Source organism: Ascaphus truei, chromosome 2 (genome assembly GCF_040206685.1).
Source record: "Ascaphus truei isolate aAscTru1 chromosome 2, aAscTru1.hap1, whole genome shotgun sequence".
Lineage (NCBI taxonomy): Eukaryota > Metazoa > Chordata > Amphibia > Anura > Ascaphidae > Ascaphus > Ascaphus truei.
The window spans coordinates 2,231,212-2,250,316 of NC_134484.1; the positions used below are offsets into that span (position 1 = coordinate 2,231,212).

At 50.4% G+C, this 19,105-nt stretch overlaps 1 protein-coding gene across 1 annotated transcript; it reads left to right on the forward strand.

Moving 5' to 3' along the window:
• The first annotated feature begins 272 nt into the window (after positions 1 to 272).
• LOC142474870 (uncharacterized) lies at positions 273 to 15,887 on the forward strand. The gene is made up of 2 exons (XM_075581015.1): positions 273 to 6,142; positions 15,840 to 15,887. Exon 1 carries the CDS (start codon positions 1,382 to 1,384, stop codon positions 6,038 to 6,040), a length of 4,659 nt encoding a protein of 1,552 aa, XP_075437130.1. The 5' UTR covers positions 273 to 1,381; the 3' UTR covers positions 6,041 to 6,142; positions 15,840 to 15,887.
• The last annotated feature ends 3,218 nt before the right edge of the window (positions 15,888 to 19,105 follow it).

Below are 19,105 nucleotides of genomic sequence, written 5' to 3' on the forward strand. Positions count from 1 at the left end.
TTATCCCTCGACAAATGCCGTTTTTGCCACATCTCGGTGACCTACGTGGGGCACATAGTGTCCGCTAAGGGGATCGCCACTGACCCTGCCAAGGTAGAAGCCGTAGTAAACTGGCCGCGCCCCGAGAACGTCACGGAGCTGCGGTCTTTCCTAGGCTTCTGCGGGTACTACCGCTGTTTTGTGGAAGGATACTCAAGCAAAGCTAAGCCCCTGAACAGCCTCTTAAAAATATATCCCTCAGAAACCGGGAAGAAAGCTGTCATGGAACAAGAATCACATTCCTGCCCGACCCCCCTTCTGCTTGTCAGCTCCTTAAGTTCAGCTGCAGGCATTGGCTCCACATACACACACTGTGCCTGTGTAACATGCAACAATGTTGCATTTTTTGCCTCTGAGCACATAATCAGTGAACTGCTACTGCAGCTTCTCCAGTCCTCCCAGTTAATGGACTTTCCCATGTTCTCCCCTGTCTTTTGCTGACAGTTAGTGCAGTCCCACTCAACCTTTAGTGTGACCCCTGCCCCTCACTTTCTTTTCCACCCTAGATTACAGTGAGTACAGACCTGTCTGCATCCACCCCTGGTAAGGCCTTTCTCTCTTACCATAGTCCAACCTCATAGAAGCATCCCACATAGAGAAGCACTCTCTGCCTACATTACACCCACAAGTTCCTGTGTTTTCTAATCCAGCAATAAAATTAAGAAAGACATTAAGGACTTGTCATGCTTTGGAAGAGGGAGGACATGAGTTGAGCTTACTGGAACTAATCATACATCATTCGTGACCCTGGTTCCAGGAAAGTAAGAGAGAGACCGTGTATTAGAGGTCTACGCAGAAGCTATCACTCACAGCCTTCATGCTACAAAAGTGCAGCTCTACACAGCTATACAGCAAACTGCTACAGCTTTCTGCAAAAACAAGCAGCAGTTTAAACAGAACAGTAAAACAAAGACCTGTGTTAGGGAATCACACAGGAGCTACTACTCAAAGACTTTATGCTAAACAGAATAGTCTCTGCACCCCAGGACAAGCAGCAGCTTCACTCTGCCAGACAGGGCAGCAAGCTTTATACAGCAAACTGCACACAGCCTGCAACCTTACAGAGAAGCAAGCAGCTTACACTGCACGAGCAACCCTGCACACAAGGCAGCAGCTTTGCAAACAGACTGTACACACAAACCTAATTGCCTTTTTCTCTGTCTGAGTCCACCCGCTGCTCAGCCCCACAGTGAGGAGCCAACGGACACCTGTAAGTACAGCTACCCCAACGCTGCACGCTGCAGGACACCGCTCGGCATCATCTGAGTCAGACGCCCATCGCTGACAAGGTAAAAGACCGCACGCCACACGCACTGGCAAAAGGCCTACACACACCTACAGCATGGCAGAACTCAGAGCCTCACCAGACATCACGCAGGAAAGCGATCTCTCAGACACAGAGACCGCTGCGCATCTGCAACAGGCGCAGGCAGGCGCAAGGCCCAAACGGACAGTCACACTGACACAAAAGGGGCGCGAAAAATATGAGACTGACGTTGAAGCGCACCGCGCTAAATTAGAGTTGGCCTGGAGCACAACCACACTGGGAATACGCAATGTCACTAGTATTGGCAACTATGCGCAGCAGCTCGAGCAGGCAATAACGCAATTAAGGACTGATCACTCGCGTTATCAAGAGCTATCAGAGGCATACGTTACTTACCTGACCAGGGCCAACACCAGCGAAAGCCTGCAAGAAAGAGACTTACAGAGCAACATTGACCTGGCACGACACAGCCGCGTACGTACCACTATCACGGAGGCTGAGAGTAGGAGAAAGGACCTTTTGCTGGAAACCGCATCGCAGCGCTCAAGCACATCCAGACACTCATCAAGGTCAGCAAGATCAGCGCAGTCTAACGCGTCCAGCGCAAGCACAAACGCTACCAAGGCGAGAGCCGCTGCAGAGGCCGCACGTGCCCGGGCCGAATATGGTCGGAGAGAGGCAGCCGTAAGGGCAGAAAAGGCGCGCATAGAAGAGGAGGAGCAGGTCGCCGCCGCCGCCTCCGCTGCCAATGCCGCCGCCGCTGCTACCGCCGCCGCTGCCAATGCCGCCGCCGCTGCTACCGCCGCCGCTGCCAATGCCGCCGCCGCTGCTACCACCGCCGCTGCCAATGCACGTAGAAAGGCCGAATTAGACGCGGATCTAGAGGCTCTAAGCAAAGAAGAAGACGCCGCTGCCGCCATAGCCCAAGCCGAAGTCCTAGAAGCAGCTGCGAGACAGGACGGCGGGGAGCTACCCTACAGACGGATTGCCTCAGAGGATCCAGCCCAACGCACTGAAGACTATGTAAGGAGCCTCTTCAGTGTAAACACCAGCGCACCATCTCAACACGGAGGGAGCGACACCACAGACAACGAAGACTCGCTAGGACCACGAGGAGAAGACGCTGCTCCGTCAATGGCACACGCTGCCTGGGATAGCCTCAGCCGCAACAGTGATCCACACGCCAGAGCGCACACGGATGCACCACAACAGGCTCGTAATCCAGGTACACCCACGCGGGAGAAAACAGCCCCTCACACTGGCCAGCAGCCATCACGCGTCCACGCCAAGGAAGATGCGACCGCACAGACCGTCCCAGCAACTACCTCAGAACGGGGCAAACGCGCCGACGTCTCAGGTCTGACAGACATAGCCAAGTACATGATCCGGCGCGACTTGGTGCACGCAGGACTCATCAGCTTCGACGACCGCCCTGAGAACTACCGGACGTGGAAGTTCACGTTCAAAGACGCAATCGACAGCTTGGACTTCTCAGCAAGGGAAGAGCTCAACCTGTTAGTCAAGTTCCTGGGGAACGTATCCAGGGAGCAAGCGCAGAGACTTCGGACGGCAAACGCACATCAACCCCAAGTAGGTCTGGACCTAGTGTGGGAAAGGCTAGAAGAGACCTATGGCAGCCCTGAAGCAGTCGAGGATTCACTCTTCAAAAGAATCGAGAGCTTCCCCAAGATCACGAGTAAAGACTACTCGAAGTTACGAGATCTTGGAGACCTGCTGCAAGAACTGGAGTTCGCAAGGAAAGACCATTCCTTAATAGGTCTCAACGCCCTAGATTCAGCTCGTGGAGTGAGACCCATCCTGGAGAAGCTACCCTTCAACCTCCAAGAAAGGTGGCTTTCACAAGGTTCCAAATACAAAAGGGAGAAGCAGGTTGTCTTCCCCCCATTCTCATTCTTCGTGAGCTTCATCTGCGAAGCGGCAAAGACAAGAAACGATCCCAGTTTCATCTTAGGTGCGCAAACCACATACAGTGCAAGCAGCCCGAAGAACGAGAGACCAGCGACGAGATATGGTAACCCCCAAACACCCATCTCGGCCCGCAGGACGGACGTGCCTCCCACGGCCCAAACTACTCCCGATCAGTCGGTCGCCGGAGACAAGGAACCAAGGGACCCAAACAGGGAATGTCCCATACACAAGAAGCCACACCCACTCAACAAGTGCTTTGGGTTCAGGATGAAGTCCCTAGAGGAACGCAAGAGGTTACTTGGAGAATTCGGAGTTTGCTTCAAGTGCTGCGGTTCCACGACTCACCTAGCCAGGGACTGTAAGGAAGAGATCAAATGCACAGTGTGCGAGAGTGACAAGCACGTGACAGCGTTACACCCAGAGTCGATGACACTCCACCAACTCAAGAACCCATCCTCCATAGCGGAGCATGGCGGGGAGAAAGAAGAAGGAGAGTCAACATCCGTCACATCTCAGCGCACTGAGGTTTGCGGAAAAGAAGGTGACAAAATGTCCTGCTCCAAAATATGCCTTGTCGCAGTGCACCCCCAGGGACAACCTGAGAAGGCTATTCGGATGTACGCAATCCTCGACGACCAGAGCAACCGATCACTGGTCAGGTCAGAGTTCTTCGACATGTTTAACATACAAGATGGTGCCTTTCCTTACACTCTCAGAACGTGCGCAGGGCAAATGGAGACCACAGGGAGAAGAGTGAACGGCTACACCATATGCTCAATAGACGGCAAAGTGAACATGCCCCTTCCCACACTCATCGAGTGCAACCACATGACCACAAACAGGGACGAGATACCCACACCAGACGTGGCACTCCATTACCCCCACCTCAAAGGAATAGCCAACCACATCCGGCCGGTGGAACAAGACGCCAAGATCCTGCTGCTGCTCGGTAGGGACATCATGAGGGTACATAAAGTCCGTAAACAGCACAACGGACCCCACAACGCGCCATACGCCCAAAGACTCGACCTAGGATGGGTGATAGTGGGCAACTCGTGCACTAACAGAGAGCACGGGCAAGACTACGTTGATGCCCGCAGAACGGAGGTGACAGAATGTGGACACACATCTCTCTCTGAACCATGTCTTGGCCATCTCCAAGTGACCGAAGGGCCAAGTGAAGAGGAAAGACAAGGTCATACCCCTGAGACCAACAAAGACATCCTCACGCCGATGGGATGCGACAATGGCTCAGGATGCTCAGCAGTCCAGACAGCCAAGGATGATGAGTCGACTCCACCGAAGGAAGAGAGTAACCTCCCAAAGGTGACCGATAAAGGGATCGTCCTAAAAACAACAAACAATCAGACAATACTCCCGCGAGCAAGGGCACAATTAAGACGCACAGTTGTTCCTCTCCACAGAGTATCAAGCAACAGAGCAACCAATTGCCACGGCTGGCATAGCCGCAAAAGATTGCGCCCCACAGGCGAAGCCACAGTGTCAAAAGGACTGTTCGTTCAAACACGTAAAAGGGGACAGTTGCAGAGACATTTCCCAAAAGGATTTACAAGGACAAAAGAGACTGTTCTTCGTCATGTCCAGGGAGAAAACAACCTCCCGATGGCAGTCAACAAAGAAACACAAAAGCGTTTCACCAAACTACGCGGAGATGTTCTCGTGCAAGAGAAATGTACCGATGAACTACGGTGCACAGCGTTCCAGACAACAAGGAACGATGACAAACAAACACCCTCGAGGGAAGATAGAGGATTCCCGAGGTTAACTGTCAAGGAGCTCTCTAAAGACGGACTAAGCAGTCGGGTGACTCCGCTACCATTCCGTTCACCAAGGAGGCGCTTCCCAAACAATGGAGAACATGCCATCTCTAGGTTCACCTCGCACCTCTGCGGCCCACAAAGGGAACCAGAGACCAAAAACAACTTTGTGGTCTTCATCCAGAAGATATTCTTTACCGGCCACGCAAAGCCAGCACCTCTAATGGAGGAAGGCAAAGAATGTCGGTACCTCCAATCACCTGGGGCCTACCACCCTCAGGAACCCGATCAAATCCGGGTAATGTTCAACCCCAGCGCTCAGCTTCAGGGAGTCTCCCTGAACGACGCCCCCTTTATTGGATTACATTCGACAACCAGTTTTCCAGGGACAGTAATCCGCTCCCACAAGGAGCCAAAAGCCCTCTCCTTCTGCCAAACGCCAGGTGATAGAGCGACAGGCTACCACGGCTGGTATACCTACAAGGGGATACACTCTGTGGGTGAAACTACAGAGACAAAAGGACTGTTCTCTCACAAGGCTAAAAGGAAACAGTGCCAGAGACTTTTATACAAAGACATTGTGGTGCAACCAACAAACCTGGAGCTGTGCATCCACCCTGCATCCTTCGCCAAAGAACCTTGGCCAAGGGACCTTGATACCAGTGATACCGGCCGGTGTCACATCGCTATGTGGACATGGACTCTTGCATTGTCTGAGAATGTGATGTTATCTTTGTTATGCATTGCACATATGTTCCACATATTCCAGTTATATAGTGGTATCTCCAGATACCAGACGGGGAGTGTCATGGAACAAGAATCACATTCCTGCCCGACCCCCCTTCTGCTTGTCAGCTCCTTAAGTTCAGCTACAGGCATTGGCTCCACATACACACACTGTGCCTGTGTAACATGCAACAATGTTGCATTTTTTGCCTCTGAGCACATAATCAGTGAACTGCTACTGCAGCTTCTCCAGTCCTCCCAGTTAATGGACTTTCCCATGTTCTCCCCTGTCTTTTGCTGACAGTTAGTGCAGTCCCACTCAACCTTTAGTGTGACCCCTGCCCCTCACTTTCTTTTCCACCCTAGATTACAGTGAGTACAGACCTGTCTGCATCCACCCCTGGTAAGGCCTTTCTCTCTTACCATAGTCCAACCTCATAGAAGCATCCCACATAGAGAAGCACTCTCTGCCTACATTACACCCACAAGTTCCTGTGTTTTCTAATCCAGCAATAAAATTAAGAAAGACATTAAGGACTTGTCATGCTTTGGAAGAGGGAGGACATGAGTTGAGCTTACTGGAACTAATCATACATCATTCGTGACCCTGGTTCCAGGAAAAAAGCTGTCTCGGCTAGTCAACCATTCGGGAACCAATGGACACCGGAGTGTGAGCGAGCTTTCATGAAACTAAAGAAATGCCTGACCGAGGCGCCCGTGCTTGCCTATGCGGACCCAGAACAGCCCTACGTCCTGCATGTGGATGCCAGTTTGAATGGACTGGGCGCCGTCTTGCACCAGAAACATCCTGAAGGTCTGCGGCCTGTGGCTTACGTTAGTCGTAGCTTGACCCCTAGCGAGCAGCGGTACCCTGTCCACAAATTGGAATTCCTGGCTCTCAAGTGGGCTATTACCGAGAAGTTGCATGATTACCTGTACGGGGTTGTTTTCGAAGTAAGGACCGACAACAACCCCCTTACTTATGTCAACACCTCAGCAAAACTGGACGCTGCCGGACACCGCTGGTTGGCCGCCTTGAACAGTTACACCTTCTCCTTGAAGTACAAGCCAGGACCCTTGAACATCGGGGCGGACGCCCTTTCCCGAAGACCCGGGCTAAGTGCTATTCCTGACGACGAGGAATGGGAAGACCTGCCTGGGCCAGCAGTGCGGGCCATGTGCAGCACGGCAGCTATAATCGACGATCAAGTGGCATTCTCAGAATTGAGAATAGTCGATTCATTGGGATGTCGGTCGCAGGCTGTCCCCGACGCTTACTGTGACCCCAAAGGGATGAATATCACGCCTGACCAGGTACTACGGTGGAAGGATCTCGTAGATTATCAAGTGCGAGACCCTCTTGTTGGTATCATCCGAAGGGCCGTAATGAAGGAGAACCCGGCCCTGCTCAAGTGTGTCCCCAAAAACTTGGTAGCCCTACTCATGCGGGAGTGGGATCACTTCAGAATAGACAATTGCTTACTCTACCGGGTGGTACAATACCACGATCACCCGGACAGAAGACAGCTAGTCCTGCCTAGGAACCTACAATTTCTAGTACTAAAGGCTCTACATGACGATCATGGACACCTGGGTACCGATAAAACCTTTGGGCTGGTCCGAGATCGGTTCTTTTGGCCCAAAATGAGAGAGGCTGTTGAGCGTCATTGTCACCGATGCCCCCGGTGTGTACAGCGGAAAACCCTGCCCACCCGAGCGGCCCCCATGGGTCATCTGCGGAGTTCGGGGCCCATGGACCTTGTGTGTATGGACTTCCTGTGTATTGAACCGGATAGCCGGGGGATAGGCAATGTGCTGGTTATCACTGACCACTATACGCGTTATGCTCAAGCTTTCCCTACTAAAGACCAAAAAGCCATCACCGTGGCAAAGATATTATGGGAGAAATACTTGATACATTACGGCCTTCCCAACCGACCTCCACTCTGACCAAGGGCGGGACTTCGAGAGTACTTTGATCAAAGAACTGCTACGCATGCTGAATATTGCCAAATCTCGAACTACCCCATATCATCCTGAAGGAGACGCCCTACCCGAGCGGTTTAACCGGACGTTGTTAGATATGCTCGGAACTCTACAGAGCGCCCAGAAATCAGAATGGAGTCGACATGTAGAAACCTTGGTGCATGCGTATAATTGTACCCGACACGAATCAACTGGGTTCTCCCCGTATTTCCTGATGTTTGGGAGAGAAGCCCGCTTACCAGTGGATGTGCGTCTTAGAATCTCCACAGATGGGATACATAATGCTACCCATTTCAGATATGTGCAACGACTCAAAGACAGCTTGCAGCAGGGCATATCGGCAAGCAGAGAAATCCACCGCTAAACTCAATGCTAACAATAAAAGACGATATGACCATAAAGTCCGATATCGGGAACTCCGGCCAGGAGACGCTGTATTGCTTCGGAACTTAGGAGTCCCAGGAAAACATAAGTTGGCCGACCGTTGGAGAGACGGAGTGTATGAGATAGAATCCCAAATGCCTGGCCTCCCGGTATATCGTATCAGAGACACTAACGGCCGGGTAAAGGTATGACCCACTTTGACATTACGGAAGATCCATTGGAGGGACCCTCTCAAGGGGATCAGTCCATGGAAGGGGCATCTGTGGGCCCTGTGGGCCCTGTGGGCCAACGCCTACTGAAGTGACACCAACAGGCCAACCTCTGGATCCACAGAGCCCGAGCTTTGTTCCTAACAGAGACTATTCAGAGACATTCCTCCCCTCAAGGGAAGAGGCTGAGCCTCAGGACTGTACTTATTACTCCCCCGAGGGAGTTGCTGAAGAACAGCTCAGACGGAGCCAAAGAAACAGGTACCCTCCAACGCGGGTAGCCTATGATCAGATGGGGGCACCCCACTATGAGACTCAGCAGTGTCCTCGGATCAGGCTCCGATCTGTGCTTGTATTGTTCACAGAGTTGTGTAACATCGTCTAGAGTCATGTATATGCTAAGTTGTATTTCCAATGCATTTTTCATTATATAAATGCTGTATATAGTTATGATGTTCCAAGCGAGGGCGTTGGGGATTTACCGGGGGGAGGATGTAGCCAGGTTCCCTGCGGTATTATTTTCTCCCCTGTATTGCGAGCGAGTAGCACTAAAAGTTGCGGTGGGTATTAGTGTGTATGCTTTCACCGGCTCGCGGAGCAGGGCGCCGCCATTGTTAAGGGCGTTGCGCATGCGCGAGAAGCAGGAGTACTCCAGGACTACAAGGAGCTCGCGCCTGCGCAGTTATAGATCCAAAGCCCGCGAAGGAGTAGCCAATAGGGAGGAAGATCCCTGCTGGGATCCGGAGATATATTCCGCGCGCAAGAACTACGTAGGCAGTTGGGGACTGGAGCGGCAAGGGGTAAGAGGTAGGGTGCTGGAGTCTGTGGCTCCGAGCACTAGGCCAGTACTCCCCTAGGCCCCAGACAGCCCTGAGCCACGCTAGCGGAGTGTGATAGGGACCGGCCCGAAGTTAGGGACCTGCCCTTTATCCATAAGCTAGTAAGGGAACACAGCGGACGCTGTATCTTCCACCACGAGGTTCGGGACCACGGGGGTTCTAACCGGAACCATAGACTATCAGTGCGGAGGCTCCGTACGGAGGGCCTACAGCCTGTGGACGTCAACCGGGTTGCCATTAAGTACAGACGACCGAAGAAGCGGTGATATTATCCACGCTGGAATTCACCTCACCATTGGAGAACATCCAGCGATCCTTTGCGGTATAGCAGTACCCGTGGCTGGAGCCCGGGCAGGTAACCCCACAACACACGTGCTCCAACCAGGCCTACCATTGACATAGTGACTGCGCAGTCACACACAAATACACCTACGTTCGTTGAGACATTGGGTGGGACTCACTGGACTTGAGGGTGGGATTATTGTTGGGGACTGTAGCGTCCGCCGAGACGCTGTTAGTGTGGACACCCACTGTGGTGCCCGCTATAAGTTATCCGGAAGTATACCTTGAGTTGGGTTATCTCGGAAGAGGCACCCCTGTTGTATTTGGCTTGATTTCAATTGCTCAATGCTTAGTAAAGAAGTATTTGTTATCGTATAGTATTGTACGTATTCATTTGTTGTCCTGCGAGGAACCACTCCCCCTCTGGTGGGAGCCATCGCAGGTGGAGGCGCTGCATCAGTATAAGTGATATCCTTAGAGTATAGCCCCAGGTTCCCGTAGCGGAGACTCAGTCCTCCTGCTAGCTAACAGGTGGTGCACCACACATGAGTAACCATATATTCCCCTGCACCACACAGTAGAATCTGAGATTGGGGGGGAAATACCCGTTACATATATAAGCATATGAGTGTCACAGAGGAGTGCTACTGAGCATGGCAATATATATTTAAAACCAGAGACAGAACATAAAACACAGACAAAGCTCAGTTTTAGCACATCCAGTGAAACTCATACACGGTACAGTGCCTAAATATATATGGATAAATATCTAATAAGTAAATGGTCTTTTAGTTTGACATTTTTGGCCAAAATTGTTGTAAGCCCCTGAGCCAACGTCACGGCAGACCACAATTCAGGGGACCATAACGCTAATATAAATTCTTAATAACCTGTGTAATAACAGGAAGAATGATTTATAGTAAATCTGTCAATATTAGTTGCAAAGTTCTAAGTCTGATTGAAGCCTTTATTAACCTGTACATTACCAGGAAAAGCACTCTGTATTAGGGTTGTCACAACCATCCAGCAAGCAAACAAGTTCCCCTGTGTGGAGGATGCTATGGAGTGAGCCCTTAACCATTTAAATGTGGGAGGGGGTGAGCTTAAATTAAGTAGGAGGTTGCCACCCTCCAATCAGCCAGGACTAGCTGAAACACAATTGTGAAATATACTGGACACCTAACAAGCTCCTATTGAACCCCCAAAATAACCACAACATATATATAAGCATATGAGTGTCACAGAGGAGTGCTACTGAGCATGGCAATATATATTTAAAACCAGAGACAGAACATAAAACACAGACAAAGCTCAGTTTTAGCACATCTAGTGAAACTCATACATGGTACAGTGCCTAAATATATATGTTTAAATATCTATTAAGTAAAATGGTCTTTTAGTTTGACATTTTTGGCCAAAATTGTTGTAAGCCCCTGAGCCAACGTCACGGCAGACCACAATTCAGGGGACCCTAACGCTAATATAAATTCTTAATAACCTGTGTAATAACAGGAAGAATGATTTATAGTAAATCTGTCAATATTAGTTGCAAAGTTCTAAGTCTCATTGAAGCCTTTTTTAACCTGTACATTACCAGGAAAAGCACTCTGTATTAGGGTTGTCACAACCATCCAGCAAGCAAACAAGTTCCCCTGTGTGGAGGATGCTATGGAGTGAGCCCTTAACCATTTAAATGTGGGAGGGGGTGAGCTTAAATTAAGTAGGAGGTTGCCACCCTCCAATCAGCCAGGACTAGCTGAAACACAATTGTGAAATATACTGGACACCTAACAAGCTCCTATTGAACCCCCAAAATAACCACAACATATATATAAGCATATGAGTGTCACAGAGGAGTGCTACTGAGCATGGCAATATATATTTAAAACCAGAGACAGAACATAAAACACAGACAAAGCTCAGTGCACATCCAGTGAAACTCATACACGGTACAGTGCCTAAATATATATGTGTAACGGGTATATCCCCCCCCCAATCGCAGATTCTACTGTGTGGGTGCAGGAACATATATTGTTACTCGGTGTGGTGCATACCTGTTGGCTCACAGGAGGGCTGAGCTTCCGCCAGAACGGGGAAACCTGGGGCAATTACATTAGGGATAACTTACTTCGAACGATGCAGCGCCTCCACCTGCGATGGCTCCCACCAGAGGGGGAGTGGTTCCTCGCAGGACAATCTCAATAATCACATAGACAATGATGATAACAACTAAGGACTTTACTAACATGTAATACCGTACACATGCATAACATTGATATAACCTGTGTCCCTCTCTAGAGGAGACACCTACTGCGTCACGCAGGACGCTTCCCCAACACCAAGTGAACCCACCCAGTGTCCAGAGAAACCCCACCCAATGTCCCGCACTCTTGCAGAGAGTCAATGGGTGACTGCGCAGTCACAGTTAAGCTAAGGGCCCGGTGGTGCACATATGATTAGATACCTGCCGAGCAATCCGGTACTCGGATCAGCAACTTCACAAAGGGTCAGTCGGGCGATGCCTCCTTCTGATCCTCCAACCGAACTCCTTGCACGTGGACCGCTAGAGCGGTCCCACTCCGGAACAGTCTCTGTGGACCCCAACGTGGTCCAACTGCTTCCACAGGAACAGCAGCAGCCGCTGTGTCCCTATCTATCTAAGTGGCACGTGCTACACTATGGACCGTCCCTATGGTGCAGCAACCTGAGGTGGCTTGGGAAACTCCTATGGGCCTTAAGGGGTCAGGACCAGTCCCACTCCCCTAACTACCCACGTCCCTACAGCCTCACTAATACTGACAGCCAACGTGCTGTCAACTAGGTGCCTGCCTGTCAGACCTGACAAGGCAGCACTCTAAACTAAGGGCAGCGTCCCTATCTTGGGCCTCCCTCAGCAATTATCCCACTACCTTGGGGAGTTGATGCCTATCTGGGGTGCGGGTTCCTATAGGGCCGCAGGAGCTGTACTCGCTCCCCGCGCCCTGCCTTCCCTCTCAGATCCCCTGCTCCAACTGGTTAACCTGAGTGGCAGGGTCCCTCTCTATAGAGGAGATTCCTGGCAACACTCTCTCTATCTCAGAGTACTAAGCTACCTCAGTCCCAGGGGGTGCTGGCCTAGTACAGCGAGTCCACCACTCCTGTACCCTACCTCCTTCCTAGGGCTGCTCCGGTCTCTCACTACTCTGACTCTTCTGACTGCCAGCTACCGTGTTCTGCTCCAAGCCCGCCAAATGTATCTCTTTCCCCAGGAGCTCCCTAAGCCCTATTGGCTCCCTGGTGTCACATGGGGCATACAGAGGCTCATGGGATATGTAGTCCCAGCTCAGAGCCTTCCCTGGTAGGCTAGGGGTTCGCGGGCTTTCCCTCCCCTGCCCTGCGCGTGCGCAACCTGCATCCTAATGGCGGCGCCCTGCTTGTGCGGCCGCCGGGACCTTAGAGACGCGATCGCGGCCTTAGCAACGGCCCGATCGCGTCCCCGGCAACCGGCCGCAGGCAGGAGAAGCCGCGCTGCTCCCTGCTCCAGCCCCCACCCTTGGAAGTAGCCGTCGGGGTTTTCGGCACCCGCGCCCGAGCTGCCCAAGGGGAGGGTGGTCTCCAGGAGCCACGGGAGCTCCAGGCTATATATGTATAAATATCTATTAAGTAAAATGGTCTTTTAGTTGGGACAGGGGCTTACAACTATTTTGGCCAAAAATGTCAAACTAAAAGACCATTTTACTTAATAGATATTTATACATATATATTTAGGCACTGTACCGTGTATGAGTCTCACTGGATGTGCACTGAGCTCTGTCTGTGTTTTATGTTCTGTCTCTGGTTTTAAATATATATTGCCATGCTCAGTAGCACTCCTCTGTGACACTCATATGCTTATATATATGTTGTGGGTATTTTGGGGGTTCAATAGGAGCTTGTTAGGTGTCCAGTATATTTCACAATTGTGTTTCAGCTAGTCATGGCTGATTGGAGGGTGGCAACCTCCTACTTAATTTAAGCTCACCCCCTCCCACATTTAAATGGTTAAGGGCTCACTCCATAGCATCCTCCACACAGGGGAACTTGTTTGCTTGCTGGATGGTTGTGACAACTCTAATACAGAGTGCTTTTCCTGGTAATGTACAGGTTAATAAAGGCTTCAATCAGACTTAGAACTTTGCAATTAATATTGACAGATTTACTATAAATCATTCTTCCTGTTATTACACAGGTTATTAAGAATTTATATTAGCGTTAGGGACCCCTGAATTGTGGTCTGCCGTGAAGTTGGCTCAGGGGCTTACAACAATTTTGGCCAAAAATGTCAAACTAAAAGACCATTTTACTTAATAGATATTTATACATATATATTTAGGCACTGTACCGTGTATGAGTTTCACTAGATGTACTAAAACTGAGCTTTGTCTGTGTTTTATGTTCTGTCTCTGGTTTTAATTGAATGATTAATGGAAAGGTTTAGGTAAGAAGGGTCCAGGTGAGTACGGTAAGATCCTGATGAAGACACCATGTCATGGAATAGATTGTCCTCACCATGATGCTGTGTGTAACCGAAGTGTAAAGCATTCCTTATTGCATCACGGTTACGTTCCACATGGGCCAGTTACCTTACACAAAGGAGAGTGGGATTGTGGGAATATATAGACCGGCGGCCCCGATCCTGGAAATGCTCGGGGACGTCTCTTTTTGATTACTATTAAAGATTGTCTTTAGCGGTAAAGTGCCAAATTGAATTTGATTTTATTGAATGAAGCTTTCTCCTTTTTATTATCCAATTCTATATTTTCCACTTTTATTGCATAAATATACTTCTGAGCAAGAGTCCCCATTTTTTATTTTGTGTACCTTTTTGGCTGTTCTTGGAACTCGGTTCCTGATTGGCTGTTCTCGGAACTCGGTTCCTGATTGGCTATTCTCTGAACTCGGTTCACAATTGGCTGTTCTCTGAGTAGCTTTATAACGCAAATTCGTGGCTGAATTACTCGCATTGTTTTGGACCTAAAGGGTGGTGAGATGGGAATTACGATTTCCCTCCAGAGCCAGAGAAAGGCCGGCGGTCATCTTTCTAGCCTAATGGTATCTCCAGTTGTATATATGTCTCCTTAAGCCTCCCTCCAAATAAATTAGGGAGAGATGTCTGTGCTGAAAAAGGTACATACCTCAGGTACCCTGGGAGATATGCTAATGTCTATGCAAAGTATATTTAAATGAGTCACACATCCTAAGATATATCCTTAAGGCCAATCAGTCTAAAGGCCCTTGTGATGGAGGGGTACCAGTGTCAGACCCAACAGGATTAGAACCCACAGCACTGCCATCCAGGGCAGCAGCTCTCGCATTGAGCTAAACCCGACGCTGGGAAGCTCCGGTGTCTCCGGTGTCTCCGGTGTAGAACCCACAGCACTGCCATCCAGGGCAGCAGCTCTCACATTGAACTAACCCCGACGCTGGGAATTCTGCCGTCACAGAATAATTTTCCTTTTTTTTTTTTTTTTTTTTTTTTTTACATAAATCAAATCTGTAGTATTAGATAATTACTTTTTAAAATGTATTATCTAATACTACAGAATTGATTTATGAGCCTGATTGAGCCACCTGTGCTAAAGCAGGGGTATCCTTAAAACCTAACCTGTTGGTGGCCCTTGAGAACTGACGTTGGCCGCCTCTGATCTAGACCTTCTGGTTTCTAAGAACTAGTCTTTTTTGGGATAATTTTTTAATTTTTTTCTTCTCATCTCATTCACCATCTCTCATTGCTCCCTGGACCTCTGTCTTCTCCTTGCTCTATTCAAGATCTGCCTCCCACCGATTCTCTGGAATCCACCTTAAATTCTGTAGTGATTGGGATCCTTGGTAGCGCCAGTTACTTTGTGGCTTTTCCACAAGGTATCCCTGACCTGGTAGAGTGCAATAAGGTCAGGTGTAACGCACGGAAGGTTGGCCCCCGTACCCTTATTCTGCGTAGTGGAGCATGGGTATCGCAGAGTTTTAAGATCTCGGATTGGAAATAGTCGAGCGCAGAATCAGGGTCGGGAATTAAGTTGATTCTGTAGTAAGATCAGCCAGAAACTGTTGTGGGTTAAAGTTTCTAAATGTTCTAGTGAGGAGAACTTTAGGGCTTGATTGGGGCGGTGTAATTTTCCTTACACAGTACACTATTGCATGGTCACTGAAAATGTCAGGAAGGTGCCAGAGGATTGGGTTCTGCTGGGATTAGAGGAGAGAATCCAGTCTAGCAAGGAATGGTTGTGCGAGTTCAGGTTTGTCCGTGTGGGTTGGGAAATGAGTTGTTAGGTTAAGTGACTTGAGTTGTATCTGGAATTTGTTGTTTTTACACTTCTTTAGTTTTTTACACTTTGTTGTTTTTCCACTTTCAATTGTTAAACGCGTCTCTTCTTTTCAACAGACACATCGAATCCTGAGAGTCTCACTTTTCTACAAGCAAATGGGTTTGGTGAGTAGATTTTCATAAGACGAACCCGGTAACCTTTACAATACCATCCCCCTTCAATGATCATTCTAAAGGGAGGACCAATCATTTCACAGCAGCTAGACAAATGACATCCTGATTGGCTGTGATGGTTGATGCAGATACAAAGAACTCACCTGTCACAATAGCTCTTTAGCATGTCCCACTCAATAGATATGAACGGAGGAGCTCACCTCAATCTCTTTATTGATATAAAACATTTGTCTGAATAGAAAGTGATACAGTTAGTGCAGGCCTGAGTTAGTGGAACCAAGCTCTCATACAGATCTAGAAACGGGCAAATGTCTCACAGTCTGGAAACATTTTCATGGCTTTTTAAAGAATGTCATATATTTGTGAAAATGCTCAGAGATCTATCTATCTATCTATATATATATATATATATATATATATATATATATATATATATAATAAATAGATAAGAGCAAGGCACTCCGTCAGGTAGATGAAAGTGGGTGCAAATCCTATATAAACCAAATAGGTAATACGATACCGTGTGACCGAATATCAGAGGCAGCACTCCACGAGGTAGTCAAAAGATTTTGTATTTAGTGAGACATAAAAACCAACGTTTCGGTCCTCCACACGGGACCTTTCTCACATCGGCGTCCCCGGTGCTCACGACAGCGCGCCACACACCACAGCACAGGCCGACAGGCCACTATGGGGCAGGTGTGTGTGTGCGTGGGCGCGCAAAGCGCTCTGACGCATACGCCAGCAGGGAAGACAAGAATTTTTGTTTTCCAGTGCTGAGACGCGGTCACGTGGGCGCGTGCAGCCAATGGCAGGTCAGATATGCCTGTCATGACCACGGCCCCGTCATGCCCCCTCCCCCCCACGAGCTGCCCTACAGACCTCCGTTCGCGGCTGCAGTCTCTGCGTGCGCCGCCATTCCGCCATCCGCGCGTGCGCAGGGAGCCTTACACTATGGGACGTCTGACGCTCATGACGAGCAGCGTGATTTCCCGCCGCACGTGCGCAATCTGCACGCCGTCACTTGCTTCCGGTTGGATTTTTGCAACAATTGCAAAATTTAAGTTGAAAATGCCAATAAAATAATAAAGTTCAGTCCTGTTTGGGTGTTTCTGGCAAAGGCTTTGTTTGGTGGACATTTAGCACACACTTTAGTTTAGGGGCAGGGTCTTTTTAACAGTTTTCACGTGTGTTGGATTATTTTCAAAGTTGAGAAGATTTGTCACATGGATAATTGTATTTGCTGACAGTGAAATGACAAAATATGAGAATTGGTCCTTTAATAACCTTTTCATTTCACATACAGCAAAAAACCAGAGTACTAAGCGGATTTTTTCAAGGGAATGTGGGACTTCCGATCGCTGTGGAGTTATCATAGTGAGAGAACCCTACAAGAGGACCGTGATAAATAGGAAATGCTGTAACACCCAGCTTTGTACCCCTGAGATACCCACAGGTGAGTACTGGGAGTGGCAACCTACCTTAGGCAACAACCCCTCCCACCCCTCCCTATAACCCTCAGGCAGCTCCCACTGCACCCTTGTTAAGCCGCTGCACAGGGACCCTCCAGATTATTATCTTACTTTGAGACCGTAAGAGATGTGTTCAGAGTTAGGAAATGGAGACAGTTTTAAAGGTGAAATTAAAATAAGATTTATTGCGCCTGTTCCTTTAAACACTGTAAACACAAAACATAAAAGAAAAACCTACTCCACTTTGGAGAAATCACTACATATTTTACTCCAGCCCTATCTAGCTGGGTGGGTAGCTAAACTAGGAGAAAATATAGCTAAGCTAAGCTGTTTACCACCCCAAACATAAACAGTGTATATATAAACACCCAACAGTCCAAAAAGAAAGTCTTATCTGTATCTGGGGTTTCTGTGGGGGAAGGCCTCTCTGTTCTCCTGGGTCAGCAGACTGGGAGGGTGGGCAGGCAGTGACTGGGGTTCAGGCAGTGACACATTGGCCAGGCAGTGACTGGGGTGTGGGCAGGCAGTGAATGGAGTGTGGGGGTGGGCGGGCAGTGAATGGAGTGTGGGGGTGGGCAGGCAGGCAGTGACTGGGGTGTGGGGGTGGGCAGGCAGTGACTAGGGTGTGGGGGTGGGCAGGCAGTGACTGGGGTGGATGGGCAGGCAGTGATAGGGGTGGTTGGGGGGATGGTCAGGCAGTGATAGGGGTGGTGTGCAGGCATGATAGGGGTGGGTGGGGTTGGGCAGGCAGTGATAGGGGTGGTTGGGGGGAGGGCAGGCAGTGATAGGGGTGGGGGAGTGGGGATGGGCAGGCAGTGATAGGGGTGGGTGGGGGGGGGGTGGGCAGGCAGTGGTAGGGGTGGGTGGGGGGGGGGTGGGCAGGCAGTGATAGGGGTGGGTAGGGGTGGGGGGGTGGGAAGGCAGTGATAGGGGTAGGTGGGTATAGGGGTTTTAGGCAGTGATAGTGGTGGATGGGGGGGATGGGCAGGCAGTGATAGGGGTGGGGGGGATGGGCAGGCAGTGATAGGGGAGGGTTGGGGGGATGGGCAGGCGGGCAGGCAGTGATAGGGGTGGGTGGGCAGGCAGTGATAGTTAGGCAGGCAGTGATAGGGGTGGGGGGGAGGCAGGCAGTGATAGGGGTGGGGGGGGCAGGCAGTGATAGGGGTGGGTGGGGGGGGGGCAGGCAGTGATAGGGGTGGGTGTGGGGGGTGAGCAGGCAGTGATAGGGGTGGATGGGGGGGGGAGCAGGCAGTGATAGGGGTGGGTGGGGGGGGGGGGCAGGCAGTGATAGGGGTGGGTGGGGGGGTGGGCAGGCAGTGATAGGGGTGGGTGGGGGGGGGGGGGGGTGGGCAGGCAGTGATAGGGGTGGGTGGGGGGGGATGGGCAGGCAGTGATAGGGGTAGGTGGGTATAGGGGTTTTAGGCAGTGATAGGGGTGGGTGGGGGGGGGGGGTGGGCAGGCAGTGATAGGGGGGGTGGGGGGGGGCAGGCAGTGATAGGGGTGGGTGGGCAGGCAGTGATAGGGGTGGGTGGAGGGGATGGGCAGGCAGTGATAGGGGAGGGTGGGGGGGATGGGCAGGCAGTGATAGGGGTGGGGGGGATGGGCAGGCAGTGATAGGGGTGGGGGGGATGGGCAGGCAGTGATAGGGGAGGGTGGGGGGGATGGGCAGGCAGTGATAGGGGTGGGGGGGATGGGCAGGCAGTGATAGGGGAGGGTGGGGGGGATGGGCAGGCAGTG

Coding starts and splice junctions, on each gene's coding strand:
- LOC142474870 (XM_075581015.1), top strand. CDS start 1,382: ATGGCAGAACTCAGAGCCTCACCAGACATCACGCAGGAAAGCGATCTC.